Source organism: Aquarana catesbeiana, linkage group LG03, assembly GCF_042186555.1.
Source record: "Aquarana catesbeiana isolate 2022-GZ linkage group LG03, ASM4218655v1, whole genome shotgun sequence".
Lineage (NCBI taxonomy): Eukaryota > Metazoa > Chordata > Amphibia > Anura > Ranidae > Aquarana > Aquarana catesbeiana.
The window spans coordinates 364,346,570-364,367,762 of NC_133326.1; the positions used below are offsets into that span (position 1 = coordinate 364,346,570).

A 21,193-nucleotide genomic window follows, 5' to 3' on the forward strand; every position below is an offset into this window, starting at 1 on the left:
CGCCCCTGATCCTTCAAGCACCTTATCTATACAAAATCTAAGGCCCCTTTCACACGATAAGCCCGCTGGGATCCGCCTGTCCGTTTTTCAGATGGATCTGAGTGGGCCACCCATTGACTCCTATGGGCAGGCAGATGTCAGTGAAGATGTGTTCGTCTGCCATCCAATCCACTAAAAACAGACGTATGGCGATGCATTCAGCCATCCTTCTGGCAGATCGGATGAGATCTGATGAAAATGGACATGCTGTCCATTTTTGTCCTATCTCCCCATAGAAGTCAGCGGGGCTCTGACAGGTCCCTCCCCGATCTGATTCCTGTGCGAGTTCACAGTCCAGACTGAGATCTGTGAACCAATCTGGGGTGTCATTAACATTGTATTGACACCCGCAGCGGTTTGCAGGGGGCAGTGTGAACTGCCTGCAGGAGAGATGCGATGCAGGAATTGGCACTGGAATCGGTTCCCGCATTGCATGTGTGAGATCCCAGGCTAAAGGAGATTCACTCCAATTGTCCTGATCACCAATTTTATTGGGATTGAAAGTGAGAAAAGGCCAGTTTTTTGACTTGCCACCAGAACAGGAAGAGAGAGTAAACCTACAAAAAATTTGTTGCAATCTGAGGCACATGGTAATGCGCCTCTATGCCTTCAACATATATGTAACACAACACATATGCCCTGGGACTTTATATAGAGGAATAAAGAGAAAACCTTCCACTCATACTCATGGCAACTAAGAGGGGATTTCCCCACAGTAAAAGAGAGGCACTCTCCCATAGACATGAATGGGTGACTGTGGCTGTACACAGCTAGGTGCCTCTATTAGTTTATTAGTGTAAAGTAACTCATGCACACAAATTTAAATGTCCCAAACGCAGGTAGTGTGCATTCAGGAAGTTATGTCTGTGTGCATGCATAACTTTACGCTAGCTGCGTACAGCTGATTCCACCTATTTAGGTCCATGTGCAGCTCCAGGACATCCCAGGCACCAGAAATATGCAGCATATTTACACTGCACAGGCAGATGCGACCATGTGCACGGAACCTAAAACCTCAAAAGTGGGAAAAATGTGTTCTTTAAAACATTTTATAGTAGATACCAAGCAAAAAATCATACTTTCTGGATCTCATGTGCACAAATGAATACCCTTCTCCCCTAAGACCGTACTGGCACTCATGTATCTGATACTGGAAAATGCGGATGCAGTAGCTCATCTTCCTTAGATACACACACCCTCCCCCCGACTATGAAAAACACATTGACGAGATTATTCTTGTAGTCATAAAGAGGCATGTTTAGTGCCAGGTCAGTAGGTACTGTGCAATGCACAAAAGCCCTGATTGGCTCAGAGAACTGAACATTCATATTCAGGCACATATGCATGCTGTATGAGTATTTTACATATGTGTAACCAAATGTATATATATATATATATTTTTTTTTTATTTGAGCTCCTGAATTGGGACAATTTCTGCAGCACCATAAAATAAAAAAGGCATGTGTCAGCATTCATTTACTAATTTACAGTGGGTATAATTACATTTTAGCAACAAATGCTTTGGGTATCCAGGATAAACGTGAAAATTCGATGAGACCATTTTGAAAAAATGTGCAGCCTCTACAAGAGCAGCTGGTGTGAATTTATGCACAGTTGCTTCTGCAGGGAGCATCTGCTATTGTTAAAATCTCTATTTCAGAAGGGCTAAAAAGTTATGAGGCGTTTCAGTCAGGGGTGCTCTTCGCTTACTTAAAAAGGCACTGGAGAACTGCTCGCTCTTAGCCTGACATTCATGATGCTACCACTGATTCATCCCTGCAATGGAGATAAAGCGCTCACTACTGTCAGAAGGCTGCACTAGTTTTTTTTTTTTAGACTTTTTTTTTTCCAAGTTAGGTAGTGGAAGAGTTTTCCCTTCTACTCATGTTGTTGGTTTACCTCAGATATCAGGCCAAACTAATGCACACAAAATTAATAGAACGTCAGTGCTGAAAAATACACATAATTTAACTGGGCCTGCAAAGCAACAATAAGCAAGGATTCACAATAATGCAAAGCAACTAATCACAACTGCTATTGTTCCTGCTACACAGATTTCTGATTGGCTGCTTACGACCAGGTCAAAAAAAGAAAAAAAACATGCATTTTTGGGGGGTTACTCCCCCCCCCCCCCCGTTTCTTTCTTCTTAGGACTCTGTAAACTTTAAAGTATTGCACCCCACAATCAGCAAATCGTAGGTGTAATGTCAGGCTCCACCAAACTGTGTGTAGCAGCTGTCTGCCCGTATCTTCCATATGGGCAGGCAGTTACTGAATGACAGGAAGATTAATTGCAGCTCTCATCAGCGCCATGGTAGTTCACTGAGAACTACAAGCTGTCAGCCGCAAAGGTTGACTGTACTTGTAGTTCATTAATTCACAAAAATCCATGAATAAATGATGCGGCTGTGTGGGCGGAAAATTCTGACTATGGGGAGAAGATCCCAGGGAAGAGCAGGCAGATGCTGAACATGTTACTTATCCTTTAAAACGTTTTTTTCCAAAAACAAGATTCTAGACTTATAAGCAGCTGTGGGCCAATATACACTGGATAACACAACACTTCTAAGTGATCAATCACTTGGTAACTTGGGCATTTTTAGATAATCATAGCAAAAGGTGACAGAAAAAAATCACACAGCATGCCCCATCCCCACAACAAAGTAATTGAAAAGGATAATACCAAGAGTTTGGTTGCAGGCTTTTACCTCCTTAATCTCCTTGGGAGGTTCTTCCTTTGGCACCTCTTCTTCGGCCTCCATTGGCTGGGGTTCTTCCACAACTGGTTCAGCTTTAACTGGTTCCTTTACTTTCTCAACTTCTTTATCTAAAGGAAATTGTTAGAATCATGACTAGAACTACCAATCAAGAAGTTATTGATCTTTTGTAGCTATTGCCATGGACTCTGTTGGTGAACTTGTATGCCATTACATGCAATATAATCTTGGTAGCAAGTCTGTGCACTATAAACACTGCCTAGATAATGAAAGGCCATCATGCCTGCAGATGTTCACACACCATGTGGTATTAAAAAGGTTTGCATTCAAATTTTAGCATCAAGATGTACTAGAGGCAAAAAAAGTGCTAACTGACCCAAAAGTGGCAGAATTTTCCACCTCATAGCCAACTATGTTAACCTTATTTAAATGCTTTTAACAGTGACTGAAGTGAAAAAAAAATATATATGAAAGCCAAAGCTTTGAAAAAAAATATATAATTGGCCAATAATGATATGAGTGCATACCTTTTTCTTTAAGTTCCTGAGGCTTTTCCCATGTGGACTCCAAAGTGCGATTATTATAATAATACATTTTGCCATCAGCAGTTTTATATTCGGACCATTCAGACAACATTGTCGCTCCTGCTAGTGTGGCCGGAGAAGCAGCAAGGGCCACTTGAGGGTGCATCATTGGGACAATTGAAGGAGCAATTCCAGGCAAGACACCTAGAAACATTTTTACTGAATTAATATGAGAGTTAATATTAGAAATATTAAAAACACAGCAATCTTACTTAGGCCTATTCTCATGTCTATTTTTCTGCTTAATCTGAACACACAGGGAGCACATTTCACTTTCCAAACTCTATTGAAAAGAAATGCCTTCATACATGCAGATATATTTAAAGGAAACCTAAAAGCAAGGAAATATGGAAGATCACACTGCAGACTTGTTTTTATTTTACAGGTGCAAGCTCTCAGCCCCTTGGATCCTGACTTCACTACCTAGCAAAAAAAAAAAGCAAGACAGGAGTTTAGACTTCTGCATTCTTCACTTGGCTAACTACGTACAGGTGCATCTCAAAAAAATAGAATATCAAAAAGTTAATTTCAGCAATTCAAATCAAAAAGTGAAACTCATTTTATAGAGATGTGTTACACACAAAGTGATATTTCAAGCATTTATTTTATTTTGATGCTTATGGCTTACAGCGAGTGAAAACCCAAGATTCAGTATCTCAGAAAATGAGATTACACAAGACCAATTTAAAAAAAAAAAAAATTGAATACAGAAATGTTTGCTTACTTAAAAGTATGTCCATGAACAGTATAGTATGCACTATACCAATACTTGGTCAGGGCTCATTTTGCATGAATTACTACAACAATGCGGCGTGGCATGGAGGCGATCAGCCTGTGGCACTGCTGAGGTGTTATAGAAGCCCAGGTTGCTTCGATAGCGGCCTTCAGCTCGTCTGCATTGTTTGGTCTGGTGTCTCATCTTCCTCTTTACAATAGCCCACAGATTCTCTATGGGGTTTAGGTCAGGCGAGTTTGCAGGCCAATCAAGCATAGTCCTACTGGAAAATTAAATCAGCATGTCCATAAAGCTGGTCAGTAGTGGGAAGCATGAAGTGCTCTAGAATTTCCTGGTAGAGGGCTGTGCTGACTTTGGACTTAAAACACAGTGGACCAACACCAGCAGATTACATGGTTCCCCAAATCATCACTGACTGTGGAAACTTCACATGGGACCTCATGCAACTTGGCATTTGTGCCTCTCCACTCTTCCCCCACACTCTGAGACCTTGATTTCCAAATGAAATACTAAATTTCCCACAGTCCGGGATGATTTTCTGAGATACTGAATTTAGGGTTTTCACTAGCTGTAAGCCATAATCGTCAAAATTTCCACAAAAAAAAAAAAAAAAAAAAAAAATTGCTTGAAATACATCTCTGTGTGCAACACCGCTACATAAAATATATGAGTTTCACTTTTTTTTATTAAATTATTAAAATAAACTTTTTGATATTTTTTGAGATGCACCTGTACTTATTCTAGGTGATTGATTCGCCAGGCAGTAAAACTAGAATCAGAATGAAAACAGAGGATGAAAACCCTGGAAATACACCTTTAAAAAACAAGTTAAAAAACTTGCACTTCTCATATTTTTATCTTCATGTTTCCTGCAGTTTCCACATACTGCCCAAAAATTGGGCCTGAAAAATCCTTGGCTGTAGGAGTAGGCAACCTTGGCCCTCCAGCTGTTTTGAAACTACAAGTCCCATGAGACATTGCAAGACCCTGAAAAATCACAGGCATGACTCCTAGAGGCAAATGCATGATGGGATTTGTAGTTTCACCACAGCTGGAGGGCCGAGGTTGACTACCCCTAAAGGATAAGTTCCCCTTAAAAAATGAAAAAAAATAAAATAAAATAAATGCACATGGTCTCTTTAAACTTTTGTGGTACATTGCAGTGCATTACGGCACATTAACACATGCTACACAGCACATTAATGTATTTTGTAGAGGCAGCCCATTCATTTGATTGGCCTAAAAGAAAAAGGTACAAATGTGTGAAAAAGAAGAAATAGAAGCTGCCATTCTCCAGCATCTAGTTTTGGGTCTAGTGAAGCTAGATAGCTCCGGTGCCACAGAATTAGTATGGGGTTCAAAAGTCAAAAGGGCATTGTCAGGTATTTTGCTTTTTTGCTGGAATGCCCTTCACGAGTCATTACTTGTTATATCATCTTATACTCAATGAATCTGAAACTTCAACAAATGTAATTATTCAACTTAAACTGGCTCCATTAAAATTGTTCATTGAAACAATCTAAAGCCAAGGGTATATTTGTTACCGATAAACAGTTTTACTTTTCATGTACAGATTACAATTTGGGTACTATACCCAACTTCATCCATATCTGTTAATTTTATTTTAGGCTATAACTCAGGGCTGAACCACCTGCCAATTTTCAATATCTCCTAAAAAACGGCATGGGGGAGAATTTTTCAGGCAGTTTCTCTACCCCCTCATATTAAGGGCCCTTTCACACTGGGGCGGTTTGCAGGAGATATTGCGCTAATAGCACCTGCAAACCGACCTGAAACAGCCGCTGCTGTGTCTCCAGTGTGAAAGCCCCGGGGGCTTTCACACTGGAGCAGTGCACTAGCAGGACGCGAAAAAAAGTCCTGCTAGCAGCATCTTCGAAGCGGTGAAGGAGCGGAGTATACACCGCTCCTTCCCACTGAAATCAATGGGACAGCACCCCTCTCTTGGCCGCTAGTGGGGGGTAAAACAGCCCCGCTAGCAGCCACATACCGACGGTAAAGCGCCGATTACAATAGTAGCGGCGCTTTACCATCGACGCCGCCCCCGCCCCAGTGTGAAAGGGGCCTAAGTCATAACATGGTCATTTCCTTGCAGCTCAGTTCTCCAATTTGTGATTTTACATCCATGTTTTCTAAAGTGCAGGAAGTATACTACTGGGTGGTCTCATCTGATAATATATGTGCAGAAAAGCTCTGCTCACTCTAGTGATGACTGCAAAAGGGACACTGGGGGTGGGGGGGGAGCTTACTGATATGAACCTGTGTCAACAGAACTGTACGCTTTCTCTGAGAAGCTATGTTCATTATGAAACTGGACATTGGATTTCTAGGTTACATGCACAAAATGAAACTATTACTAGTACAGGTAAGCTCTGACAAAGCACAGTTCATTCCGGTGGTAAATGGCTGACCAACTTTTTGGATACAAAAGTTCAACATTAGAAAAAATTAACCTAAAGCTGACTTCCAACAGGGTGGGCGATCAGCGACTGCAGCCAATGGCTGCACACTGATCTCTGTACTCTGACAGTGGGGAGACTCTAGCACGAAGGAGAGGATTCCTACATCCACTTCAATTGTGTGGATGGGAGAATTGGCTCTGTTTTTTTTTTTCCCCCAGCCCACTGGCTGAAAGAAAAAAAAAAATTAACAGTGTACAGTCAGTTTAACCCCATGACTGACTTTAAAATAGCCATGGAGATAAACAGAAGTGAAGATTGTGGTGAAAAGATCTAATCATCAGGATTAAGATATAAAAAGCCAGCATGGTATTCATTTTGCCAATAACCATATAAAACTGAAGACAAAAAAGGAAGTGCATCAAAAATAAGCCACGTCTGTAAATTATTGAAGACACGGAAATAAGGTAGTACTGAGTATTACCAGGGGAGTGGACTTTATAGGCTAAGCAACAATAGAGAAGAAGTAACGGTATAAAAATATAAATTTATTAAGAATAACAAATACATAAAAATGAGAGTGAAAATTGTAACATATATGCATCTATGATTGTTGTGCAGTGAGCCCTTGTATGTCTACATAGGGATTTGACATACAAGGGCTCACTGCACAATAATCATAGATGCATATATGTTACAATTTTCACTCTCATTTTTATGTATTTGTTATTCTTAATAAATTTATATTTTTATACCGTTACTTCTTCTCCATTGTTGCTTAGCCTATAAAGTCTGCTCCCCTGGTAATACACAGTACTACCTTATTTCCGTGTCCCCATATAAAACTGAAATATAAGCATGGGTAGAGATGATCTTTTGTAAAATATTTTTTATAAAGACCAGGCTGAGATCTCAGTCACAGACATTTTACTGTGCTGTACACCGATGTGTGATCATTGAAGTGCTCATTCATGCAACACCCCTGATTCAGGGCACAGTGAGTGTGATGTTCTATCACCGAGCCATTGATCGAAAGATCTCCATACTGTTTCACTGCCTGCACTCTGGTCTGCAGCTGGCCAGTTATCAGATCTATCCCCATAGCCGGCCATAGGATGGATAACTAATCTTGACTGGCAGCAGAGAGCAAACAAAAGAGTGCTGGTTTGAGAAATTTAAAAAAAAAAAAAAAAAAAAAAAACACACCACATGGTCCATGATCAAGAACATAAATTTAAGTGTAATGCACACCAACAGATGCACTATGGCATGCCTAAACTACTGACAGAATTCATTTCTAAGTGTGATTTTACAAGCCTTGTGTTTTCACCGAAACACATGAAAAAAAAAAAAAAAAAAAAAAAAAAAAAAAACACTCAAAAAGAAGGTACATACGTGCATTTGGTGTGAATAGGTCAGGTCAAAAGACTGTGTACTCTAGGTTCCTGAATGTTACTTACAACTAGTATAAATTGGTGTGAGATGTGAAAGAACACGGAATGCAGCATTAGTACCCACATAAGATGGGCATTTAACATGGTGCCAGTGTACAAAGCAATGCTAGCACCTTGAGAAGTGTTCTTGTATTCAAAGTAGCCATTTGGCTTAAAACATCTTCTCAGACCAGGCATCAGACACATGTACGGATTGCCCCTTTTCAATTCTGTGCACACAAAGCTTAAAAGGTGGTTGTAAACTTCACACATGAATAATGAACAAAGCATATCCCTCTATAGTGTGTACTTGTCTAAATTAAGAGCACTTGTGTATTACCAAGTGTAATTTCTATCTGTGGTCTCATTCCCCTATCTGCATGAATCCCTTCTGACAAGTTTTCCCTGAGACCAAGAGAAAAATTAAATTAAAAAATAAATAAATAAATAAATAATATAGTGACAGGGTCAGCCTCAGCTCTCTTCCTGTCAATTCCCTCTAGTCAGATCTCAGAGCTCTCCTCACAGAGCTGTGCAGAGGGCAATTAGAGCACTTCCACACTGCGAGTGCCATGCGTTAGCAGTAAATCAACGCTTTTCATCCACTAGCAGGGCACTTTCAACCCCCGCTAGCGTCTGAAGAAAGGGTTAAAAGGGCCCGTGTTGCGGCGCTTCAGCAGCGCTGCTCATTCATTTCAATGGCCAGGACGTTTTGGGAGCGAGTGTATACCTCGCTCCCAAACCACCCCAAAGATGCTTCTTGCAGCACTTTTTTTCCCGTCTTGCAAGTGTGTCTTGAAAGAACTCGGGCTTTCACACTGGGGAGGCATGAAAGGCGCTTTTCAGGTGCTATTTTAGCGCTAAAATGTCTGAAAACTGCCTCAGTGTGAAAGGGGTCTTGCAGCTCTCCCTGTTTTCTAAAAGCTCAGACAAGCTTTGTAAATTCTGCACTTTGAACAGATGTATAGAAGAGAAGTCTGCAGATAGACAAGTACACCTTACATAGGAGGAGTCACTTCACGGGGTGTATAAGTGTTTACAACCAATTTAAATACCAGTCTATAAATGGAACAATTTGCCTGAGATGATCAAATTCAATGGACTGAGCCCGAGCAAAGGCCTAAGATGCAGTACAAAGCTCAGCGTGCATCGCAAGTCCAACAGCACAGGCCATGCAGATCAAATACTGCATCTTACCCCAAAACTGAATACAAACAAGTATTAAACATAAGCACAAAAGAGCACTTTTAAAAAGTATTAACAACTACATTTGTTGAGTCAAATTCAATCTTTTTATATTATCAGTTGTATTTACATTCATTAGGAGCACCACTACTATGCACCAATTTTAATGTCACCAAGTTGCAGAGGATGGTATTACTACAGCAGGATTTACGGCAACATCAAAGGCTCTTTTTGGTGACTTTGTAAATGCAATAGGACACAGAAAGCAAAGCACTACATTTAGAGTTTAAAAGAAATAGAAAAGCTGCAGGAATACCAATGTACTGCTTCCCTGGTGACTGATGCTGCATAGTTAGGAAGACCTTTGGGACAGAGTTAAATCCTACAGGCAAACAACAGATATTAGTACACAACAGTTCAATGTTCTATAAAAAGGGAATGAACTACAAAGCACAGTCAATTATTAGGACATCTAGAAGCCACGTTAAACAATATCTAGACACTGCAGTACTGACGGCTGTCGAGACATTTACACCAACAAAGCACACACATGCATGCATGCAGGCAGGCAGGCATGAGACACATCACTGAAAGGAAATAAAAACAAAATTTAAAGCAGTACTGGGAAAACAGGAAAACATGTTAAAAGCTGCTTTAGTTGGGTAAACCCAACATACCTATATACACAGCTATTTACCCTAAAGGTCATACTGCTGCAGGGAGGGAAAGGCTGCAAACATGACATTTAAAAATACAGGGATAAAAGAAAAAAAAAAATACAACAGCATTCTACCATGCCAACTGTCAAACAAACAAACTGAAACAGTATTAAAGAGTTACCGGTTTTGGTGGTAGCGACTGTCTTTACATACGGGCAGCTGACTATTTGCATCATTGCTACACCTGTAAAATGGATATGCAAACATGTTTGAACGCAGCAGCTAGCACTGTGTCTGCTAGCACTGGGGCTGAACACTAGAACACACTGCAGAGATTACATCAAGAAAGCATCTAAACATTGCCTGCTACTGGAGGGTAGTTTGCTATATGAAATAACTAGGAAAACAAGAACAGCTATGGAACATTGGAACTTTGTTTTTTTTACCTGACCCTCTGCAAACCTCTGATTTTAGGTTAAAGTGGAACTTTACCCATAAGAATAAAAAACTGTATGCTCTTTAGCAAGGAACATACATTCCACATTAATGATTATGCTACCAAAATGAGTGTGTGCTGTAAATTGCCTCCAGCATTTCTCCCGTTTCTTCTTGCTGGAGGCTACCATTTTACTGAAGCTCAGAGAAGCAGTAAATCCTAAAGCAAAAACTAAACATCATTGATTTAACGGTTTCAAAAAACAATTACATTCCTGGAATGCCGAGATTGCCAATTATCACATTTGCTTGTTTCCTCAACCAAACTGTCAAACCATCAAATGGCTGGTGTCATAACTGATCACATGTGCAGCATCGTGGCAGTTGAAGATCAAACAGAAGCAGCTTCTGTAAACTGGACTATTGTTTTTCTTCTTTCTATCTGCAATGTAATGTCATAATGTGCTGGTATGCATCTCATACTAGCATATTATGTGAAACTTACCTGAAAACAAAGCAGTCCAGCGACTCAATGTTATCGCTGGAGGCCGCTTCCATCTTGACCCGTCATGCTTCCAGGTTCGCGGACTCTGGCTCTGTGACTGGCCGGAGCTGCGATGACGTCACTCCTGCGCAGGAGCTGCCATTAACAGCACAGGGCTCTGAAGGAATGGCACGGGTGACTGTTCCTTCAAAGCACATGCGCCAGTGAGGTCACAGTGCATGTTTAGGAGATGTTTACACTACCTATAGGTAAGCCTCATTATAGGCCTACTTATAGGTAAACTTTAGCGATGGAAGTTTACGTACACTTTAATTCTGCTTTAAGGCTGCCAGCAGATCGGCCTCTACAAATTTAGCAGTGCCTAAAATGGAGAGAAACTGAGCATGTGCAGAGTAGGGCGAGACAGTGTATTACTGGCTTTTAAACAGTATAGACACTTATTTTCAACGTTTTACAGTAGCTATACCTGCAAAAGAGGACAGCCTGAAGTGATCTAACAAAATTTTAATTTTCTGAGTAAAGTTCCACTTTAATTTTTTTTTGTTTTTTAACACAACAGTGTAAATTCTAGCTTACACTTCAAAGTTTTCAAGCAAAATGTGCCAAAGTTACCCACATTATAAAGTATATGTTAATAAATGAAAAAGCCGTAGACAAATCACACACTAGGGAGACACACTGGTTAGGTGTTAATAAACCATGTTGCGACATGAAGAGCCCTAATGCTATAAAAGTCACTTAGGAGCACCAACACAGATTTATTGCTGGTGTGAACATCAAGAGAATCAGCAAAATGAGAGTTGCAACAAAACCAAAGGATTCAAAACCTGAACTCTGCAGGGCTACTATCTATAGCCTTGAACAAATTTGTTAGTACCATTCCACGAAAAAAAGAACCACCCAAAATATTCTCTGAAATAACAGGCATCTATTATTGTTTATTTCATATTTAATAAAAATCAGATGGTTTGTGTTTTTACAAAATTTCATGTTTGAAAGAGATAGTCTACCTTTACAAAAAAAAACTGCCTATGCAGATAAGGAGCGTCTGCAGATAAAAACTAACTGAACAGCTTTGACTAAAGTTGAATAATGTCCTTGTTAAAGGTGTGCCGGTAGGTCATTTACATACCTCATGAAACCTGACTGGACTACTCCTAGGACTTTGCTAAGTGAGACCTAGTGGTTGCTGCTCACCTTCACCATCACAGGAATTAATTTATTCTGCAATTCAGTTCCCCTCACATGCACTCTCTCCCTTGATGCAGTAGCTCTGACCCAAGAGGTGAACACTAATGACTAGGCCTCTTTTACCAATGTCCTGGAGTACACTCCAGTGAGGCTCCGTGAACTATATAAAAGCCCACACCTACAGCCTTACCTACATATGCGTTTTTTTGGTAAAGGTGCATCAACCCTAAAAAAATCTGACTGTTTTTGATTCAATAAAATACCAAGTGGTTGTAAATCTAAAAAAATTTAAATAAAAAAAAAAAAAAAAAAAAAAGTGAATTACCTTTAAGGTATTTAAATCTGCTTTGTGATGTTGCCATTTTCTTTTGTGCATTAAAGTAGAATTACAGGCAAATCTTTTTTCTTCATTTTGGATAAAGGGAGGTATAACCCATCAGGTTTATTTTTTTGCCATCAGTGTCCCATTGGGAAGATGGTAATTACCGTCACTTCCTGTGCCATAGTCAAAACAGGAAGAGAGAGGAAATTCCTGCAAATTAAGGGAAACTCTTGGAGACCCCCAGGCCACCAAAACTAGTGTACCCATTGGGGACAACCCAAAATTTGGAATTTTCTTTTACTTTTAACGAAAATGATAAACAGGACAGATCAAGAGCCCAAATCTCTCTAAAGGAAGCACAGACAGGAATAACAACTGACAGGTGTTTTAATCCATATCCACTCTATCCAAAACTTAAAAAAAAAAAAAAAAAACAAAACACTTTAGTTCTACTTTAAAGGCAAGATTTGACGAAAAAAAACAAAAAAAAAACAAAAACAGAGAAATGTAAGCCTTTCATGACTATGGAAAATAGTTTTCTTTATCGTACATCATGGGACACAGAGCCTTAAGTGATTACTTAATGGGTTATAGGCCACCTTCAGGTGTTGACACGGGTAAACCCAATCAAAGGAAGTTTACTCCCCTATATAACCCCTCAACCTTCCAGGAGCACATCAGTTTTTTCACCAGTGTCTAAGGTGTTGGTTACGATTGAAGAAGTGCTCTGACCATGCTGGATTTAAAATTCCTCCATAAAAAGAAGCCAGATCCATCCAGAAGTGTGAATAAATAAAGTGAGGCTGCGCTAATCCTAGCAAGAACACAGATAATGGTAATAATAATATTCCTAGTGGGCTGATTGAACACACTAAGGTATAGACAAATAAAAAAGTAAAACCAATAATGAATAATATGTGATCACTCTTGCGTAAAAAACATATCACTAAAAAAGGAAAAGTACAAAGTGCACTATTGCTATATAAAAACTATCAATAAATCTCCATAACCAAAAATTACTGTGAAAATCCCAAAATTGTAGCAGCAAATGTAGGAGTAACAACTCCTATATAAAGTGCAAAAAATACCATATAATAGTGAATTACAGCGTGTAACATACATGCAACACACAAAGTGACTTGTGCAACAGTAAAAACAACGTGATAAGGCAAAAATTGTCAAATCAAAGTGCTTCAGCATATATAAAGTCCTCCTTCGTAGAGTGACACCAACTTCCTAACATCCATATGTTGCAGTGAAGTGCTCAAAATGTAAAAAAAAAAAAAAAATTGTGCTCCTCTTCGTGTTCACGCTCAAACGTAAAAAAAATGGTGCTCCTCTTCGTGATCACACACACACGCACGCACGCAGTGGCCCCTTACCTTAAGGTAATGGGGTAACCGCATATGACCAGTATTGGGAATGCCATCCTTTAAGTATCTCCTCTATCCTCACGGTCCTAGTCCTGGAGCATAATTCCCTCAGATGATGGGGGGGGCACGGAAATAGAAAGAAGGAAGGTCCCAAATAGTGTGATAATGTAGGGCTAAAACTGGCTTTTATTGATAAAAAACATGGGTACTCCCAATAAAACAATGAGAGAATGGCTTATCTCCGACGAGCGGCGAGCTCGTAAGCCTCGATCAGTATAGGTGCCTGTCCCGTCCCATCCAGAAGTGCCACTGAGGCCTAAAGTGGACGGTACCTGGGACCTTGTATCCGAAGCACAAAGTTTTGCCTATAATGCCTCTCTTTGTAGGGCTGGACCCCATGAACCCAGGGCTTAGGTCTTGTTACATTACCTCAAGCTTCCTGATGGGGTGCTTATACAAGGCCCAAGGCAGTTGGACCCCGCATTTACGGACCCAGTCCTTGAAGGTTTGCTAAACGTAAAAAAAAAAAAAAAACAACATGATGGGTGAAAGTTGGATTTTCTGTTAATTCAGCAAAATCCTGCGGCGAGGACAAGGTAAGGGAAGAAAACTTAGATATTAAAAACATCTATGCATTTCTTTCATTATAAGGAAAAGATGTTGTCATGCCTTAAAATCTCCACTAGATGGAATCTATGCACATACCTTACTCTGTTGTCTCACTGTGTGCTCAGTTCAGTGTCTGGCTGCTCAGCGTGTGGAAGATTTTTTGCAAGGTAAAAAATAGAGATAGATAGATAGATATAGATATAGATATAGATATAGATATAGATATATATATATATCTCTCTCTACAAAAAAATGGCTTTTTACTTCCCTGATGGGACCAGAGAGTTAGGAGATGCGGAAGGTCCGGCCGTTTTACTGCTAATGTCTGTTACTGTAGGCTGTATTTTTCACATATCTGTGCCTCACTGCAGGAGGCTCTGCTGCCCCTCCCACACCCCCCAGCATTGGGCCTGGGACCCAAAAAAAACGCAGCGCTCAGGCCCAGCAAACATTTTAAATAAAAAAGGGGGCGAGATTTTTCCGAGGGGGCGGGGCCTAACGCAGGTACCGTGAAATGTCCATGATGACGCATGGCAGGCTAATAGCAGATAATTATACAGCTGTGTCAGTCTCTCCTCTGCTGATGAGGAGGAAACAAGCTGCCTGCACACAGGGACACACGAGCTGTGGGACACGTATGGGTTGCAAAAACTGGCATTCCTGATTTAGGAACAACACTCTTTTCCAGCACTAAGCGGAACTGTATAGCAGCTTTAAAAAGTCATGACTATTTTCAGCGATTTGGTGCAATGTGTACAGCGCCTCTGTTTTTTGTACTTGGGACAATGCCTGCCAAAAAAGACACCACAAAAGCCAAAAGAGTAAAAGGTTTCACCCCCAGGCATTGGGATTTTCAGTTGTATTTCCATGCTGTCATCCTCGCCTGAATTACCAATTATGGCAAGCCAGGGTGAGCCATTGGAGCAAATGGATGGTGCAGCTGCCTCTTACATCTCAGCCCCTGTATACGTGACTAAAGATGCCCTTTCCTCCTCCCTTCAGGATCTGGAAGAAAGATTAGCAGCTTTAATCGCATCCTCCATTCAAATGGATAGAAAGTGTACTAGGTCCCCCTCCCCCGCTTCAGCTTTGCAAGGGGAACAGTGGGCACACAATGAGGTTTTACCCTCAATCGATCAGGAAGAGAAACAAACCGATAATTCTTCTGCTGAGGAAACAACGGTAGATGAACCTTTTTTCAGCTTCTCAATCTAAGAAATTGCTGATACAATCTCTTACAGAAATGGTTTGTTCCACTTTCATGCTGCGTCTAACAGAGTCTCATGAAAACTTGGCTTCTTCCTTAGGTTCTTTAAAACCTTCCCATCCTTTGCATGCGTTTCCTGCACATGCATTTACTTGAACAGCTTATTTTTTCGGTATGGGATAAACCAGATAAACATTTTCTTCCTCCTAAGAGGTTTTCAATTCTCTATCCTCTGGAGGAGAAATTCTCCAAAAGATGGAAAGTACCAGCAATTGACGCTGCGATTTCCGATGTGAATAATAACTTAACTTGTCCTGTAGACAATGCACAGATGCTTAAGGATAAAGAAGTTGGAATCCCTGCTAAGATCTGCTTTTTCCATAGCAGGAGTCGTCACGATAGGAGTCTACCAATCCCTAAAGGACCAATTTAAACAGGCCCTTAGACAGCTTCCTACACAACAAGCTCGGAATTTGGCTGAACTACCTAAGGCATTATGTTTTTCCATAGATGCCATTAAAGACTCTATTCACCAGGCATCCCACCTTATGCTTATGCTTGTACATACAGTATGTGCAGAATCCTGTGGATGAAAAATTGGTCAGCTGAAACACCATGTAAAAACCTCCTAACTGGGTTCCCCTTTCTTGGGGAGGCGACTGTTTGGAGAAGACTTTGATAAATATATGAAGATTATTGCTGCTGGGAAAAGTACTTTTTTACCAGTCAAAAGAAAATATAAACGCCCTTCATTTAAAGGGGGTCTTTCCCCTGCGCAGAGGCTTCCGCCTCTAGGCAGTGGTGACGGGTTTCGCATCAGACTCGAGGAAGACCTCTGGGTCAGCCCCAGGCTCAAAAGAAGCCCTGGGGTAGGAAATCTGCAAAACAGAATCCTAAAGCCTCATCATGAAGAGGCAACCCCCCTCACCAAGGTATGTGTGTGATGGAAAAATCTGGACAGCCGCACTCCGGATTAGAAAAGTGAAAAATAAAATCCTCTTTATTGAAAAAGTAATAACATGATTAAAATCCGTACATGGCTTTGTTGGGATAATGCAGCATAACCGCTAACGCGTTTCACGCTCCCATAGAGCGCTTACTCATAGCTGGTTTGTACGAAAGTGATCACCACTTATATACACATAATTTATCTACCACATGACTACATATTGATTATCTGATTTGAAACAGCTGATCGTTAGTCTGTGTGGGGTCTTTTTGGCATAGATGTGATTGGATGTGCGTCCTATAGTGGATTCACTAATGAAGACATGAATATATAAATGAAATGTATTCATATTGGCAAATGTCAACATATATAAATAATAAAAAATTCTATTCAAGAATTTTGAAAAACATGTTTGTTATTTTTCAAAACCACAATAATGAGATGGGTGCTGGAATTTGACGTTCAAACGTATAAATTATCATACGGATAGGCGCAAGTATGGGCAAACTATGTGAGCTGGTGGCTGCGGTATAATGTAAACGGTGTATAGGATGAGTTACATTATGTTACATTATTACATTATGTGTGTATGGTGCATAAATATATGCAAAAAAATTTTTTTTTTTTTTTTTTTTTAACGACATAAAGATAAAAATAATGATGAAAAGCAATTCTTTATATGTGTGTGTATGTGTATATGCATGATGATTTCAACTTTCAAAAAACGTGGTGACATATGTGAATTGGAAGCTGGGCAGGAAACTGGCGTCCCATCGCAATAATGCGACCAAAAGTCTCCTGATTTACAGGAGTCTATGTGTGAATAAATGCTTTTGCTTCAATTCCTACATGTGTGAATATTATTCTTTGCAACATATAAAGGATTGTGAAACTTATCACTCTCTGATAACCCCGCCACTACAGCTTCACAAAAGTGCTCATTTAAAACCTTGCATCACTCCGTATGGGATGCATTAATCCCAATCAGGTAACAACATTAACGTTGCTGAACGTCTTTCTTTGAAGCAATCACATCTCTCGATGAGTTGTCTTCAAGTGTATGGGCAGAACTATATGAGGTAGATAAAAATGGGACAAAGTGCAGTGTTTATGCACCTGTCTCTATTCTTTCTATACATAGTATAATATTGGCAGTGACCATATGACAGGTTCTTCCAATATATGTGTTTATATCAATAGATAAGTAACAATCTCACTAAACCAATTACTATGTGAAATAAACAACTAATCTACCTCTTTGAAGACCACAGCTCTTAAATCAACTCAAAACACATGGGAACCTTGCAAAAAAGGTAATGAACCATGTACACATGTGGTAAAAAAACATTTGTGCAAAGTTAGGCTAGCCATACACCATACAATTCTCCCGTGCAACTCTGGTCTAGATTCACCAAAACCATACAATAGGAGGCCAAACCCAAACACCCTCAACTTGTATGCAATCAGGCAGGCCCTTCTACCACACAGCTGAAGGCAAATCCAAAGAAAATTGGACAAGAAGATTGCACAGTGTATGGCCAGCTTTAGTGTTATGGTCTACCTGCAGCTACCATCAAACAATAATGTCTAATTAGAAACGAGATTCAAGTGACAGTGAATGCAAAAGATATAGTAAATTGTTTCTTTTAAATGAAAACATATATGCATATCACTAGTCATTTGCTCGTATGGATTGGAGTGTGTGTAGCCCAATAAAATGTATCGGTTACTGGGGATATGTGTAAAAAAGGGAACTGATATATTGATATGTGTCCCTATATTTTTTTTTATTTTTTTTTGCTCCATCATCCACCAAAAAAGGAATGTGGATGTGTAATCAAGGAAAAAGTTGGGAGGAAAGGGTTACAGATGTATTGCTCGGGGATATAGCTTCAATGTTGTTTTATTCATAGAAATGTGAAACGTCCCACTCAAAGTTTAACCCCCATGGAATCCTGGTGTCTAACGAGAATATCCAAAGGACTTCTCGTTTGCACAGTAACTGGAATCTGTCACCTCCTCTCACCGGTGTGATGATTTTCTCAATGCCCTGAATAGTTAAACTGGAAGTGTCTTTGTGGTGTGTGTAAACCCAGTGCTTTGATACATTGGTTAAGATCTCCTTCTCAATATTATACAGGTGATCATGTAACCTGTCTCTGAGACGCCGTCTCAGGTAGGGGGAAGACTTCTGCAATTTTCAGAAGTCTGGTAAAAGGAAATTCAGGACAGATGGGTCATTTCCAAAGTAACGCTGGGGTACAAGCTGGAATTTTGGGACTTTCCACCGTCTCACTTCCTGAGGTCAAGCGTTCCTAAAGATCCAGAGAAAAAACAAACAGACAGTCTGTTTCAGGCACCAGACCAATATCTCAAGGGGTGATCATACAGATACCCACAAAAGAGCAAGGTCTGGGATTTTACTCAAACCTTTTTTTTTTGGTACCAAACCAAATGGAGATGTCAGACCCATTCTAGATCTAAGAAAGCTAAATCAATTCCTGAAGATCCGCTCCTTTCGCATGGAGACAATCAGGTTGGTAGTTTCTATCCTTTTAGGAAGAGAACTTCTGGTGTCAAATCGACATCAGGGATGCATATCTGCATGTCCCTATATTTCCTGCTCATCAAAAGTTTCTGCGGTTCAAGTCAAGTTAGAACAGCAGCAATTTCAATTTGTAGCCCTGCCCTTTGGGCTAGCCACAGCACCTCGGGTGTTCACCAAGTGCTGGCCCCACCTCTAGCCAGGTTAAGGGCACAGGGCATAACAATCATAGCGTACCTAGATGATCTATTAATTATAGATCAATCAGTGACTCATTTGGAGCAAAGCGTACGTACTACAACCAACTAGCTGAAAAGTTTGGGTTGGATTCTCAACCCAGAGAAATCTTCCTTAATACTGCTAAAAAGGCTGGAGTACTTGGGTCTGATCATAGACATAGCCCAGGAAAGGGTGTTCGTTCTTGCCTCAAGCAAAAATCAATTCCCTAAGAGAGCTGGTGCGGAGGGTCAGGTCAAATGGCAATTCCTCCATTCGCCTCTGCATGAGGTTGCTAGGAACCATGGTAGCTTCATTCGAAGCAGTTCCCTATGCCCAGTTCCATTGAAGACTGTTGGCAAAACAGTATCCTGCTTGAAACAAAAAAAATTCAAGCTATAGACTTACCAATACGACTGTCCCCAAGCCTCACTTGGTGGTTATTAACCCAGAATCTGCTAAAAGGAAAAATCCTTCAGACCAGTCATCTGGAAAGTGGTAACGATGGATGCCAGCCTTTCAGGCTGAGGAGCAGTACTAGAAAAAAGACAACTGTCCAGGGACAGTGGTCAAGAACCGAAAGAATCTTGCCCATCAATATCCTAGAGAATTCGGGCAGTACGTCTGGCTCTAAAGGCCTGGACTTTCAGGTTACGGGATTGTCCTGTCAGGATCCAATCCGACAATGCCACAGCTGTGGCCTATATCAATCACCAAGGGGGCACCAAAAGTCTCTCAGCACAGAGAGGTGAACCATATTCTAACTTGGGCAGAAAGGAATGTTTCATGCCTTTCTGCAATCTTCATTCCGGGAGGAGAGAATTAGCAGGCGGACTACTTAAGTCGCCAGCAGTTATGCCCAGGGGAATGGTCTCTTCACCCCGACATATTATTTCGGGCTGTTTGTCAAAGATGGGGGACACCGGACGTGGATCTTCTAGCACCCAGGTTCAACACGAAGTTGGGTCAACTTTGTGGCCAGAACAAGGGATCCATTCGCATGCAGAACGGATGCGTTAGTGGCCCCATGGGATCAGTTCTCACTGATCTATGCATTCCCCCCTATTCAGCTGCTGCCTCAATTTCTTTGCATGATCAAGCTGGAAAGAAAGCAGATAATTCTGGTGGCACCAGCATGGCCAAGGTCATGGTAGGCAGAAATCATAAAGATGGCAGTGGAGGGCCCATGGTTCCTCCCACTACGGCCAGATCTGCTCTCTCGGGGACTGATATTCCATCTTTCCTTACAGTTTCTAAATTTAACGACTTGGCTATTGAAACCCACATTCTAAAGAAACGTGCGCTTTCCGGGTCAGTTATCTCTACCCTGATTAATGCTAGGAAGCCAGCTTCCAGAACTATATATTATAGAGTCTGGAAGGCTTCGGTTTCCTGGTGTGAATTCAAGGGTTAGCACCCTCGGAGATAAAATCAAAGGCAGAATTCTTGCCTTTCTACAATTAGGAGTAGAAATAAAATTGGCCTTAAGTACTATTAAAGGCCAAGTCTCAGCTTTATCGGTCTTATTTCAAGGATCACTTGCTACTCATTCTTTAGTCCAGGGCTTTATACAAGGGGTGAGGTGGCCTAATCCGCCCGCCAAGCCTCCCTTGAACCCTTGGGACTTAAACTTAGTTTTGTCTGTGTTACAAAAACAGCCATTTGAACCAATACAACAGATTCCCCTAGTCCTTCTGACAAGGAAGTTAGTATTTTTGGTTGCTATAGCCTCAGCAAGGAGGGTTTCAGAACTGGCTGTTCTTTCTTGTTACGCCCTCGTCCAGGCTTTTTGCCAAAAGTAATTTCAGGTTTTTACCTGAACCAAGATATTGTCCTGCCATTGTTTTTCCAAAACCATGTTCCAGGGAAGAAAAGTCACTACATTGTCTTGATGTGGTGAGAGCAGTGAAAATCTATTTAAAGAAAACTGCTCAGATTCGTAAGACTGACGTCTTATTTATTCTGCCAGAGGGTCCTAAGAAAGGACAGGCAGCGTCGAAATCCACTGTCGCTAAGTGGATTTGGCAAGTGATAATTCAAACCTATGACTTAAGGGGTAAGATTCCCCCTT

At 40.7% G+C, this 21,193-nt stretch overlaps 1 protein-coding gene across 3 annotated transcripts in view; it reads right to left on the minus strand.

Annotated features, from left to right (window-relative positions):
- The window catches only part of TCERG1 (transcription elongation regulator 1), a 150,105-nt gene that overhangs the window by 91,076 nt on the left and 37,836 nt on the right, over positions 1 to 21,193 (minus strand). For 2 of the 3 annotated variants that reach the window (XM_073620622.1, XM_073620620.1), the window contains exons 6-8: positions 9,952 to 10,014; positions 3,284 to 3,484; positions 2,748 to 2,866 (exon numbers count right to left, since the gene is read on the minus strand). In XM_073620622.1, coding sequence (XP_073476723.1) covers positions 2,748 to 2,866; positions 3,284 to 3,484; positions 9,952 to 10,014 — 383 coding nt within the window. The remainder of the gene's footprint in view (positions 1 to 2,747; positions 2,867 to 3,283; positions 3,485 to 9,951; positions 10,015 to 21,193) is intronic. The other variant, XM_073620623.1, reaches the window with a different exon arrangement.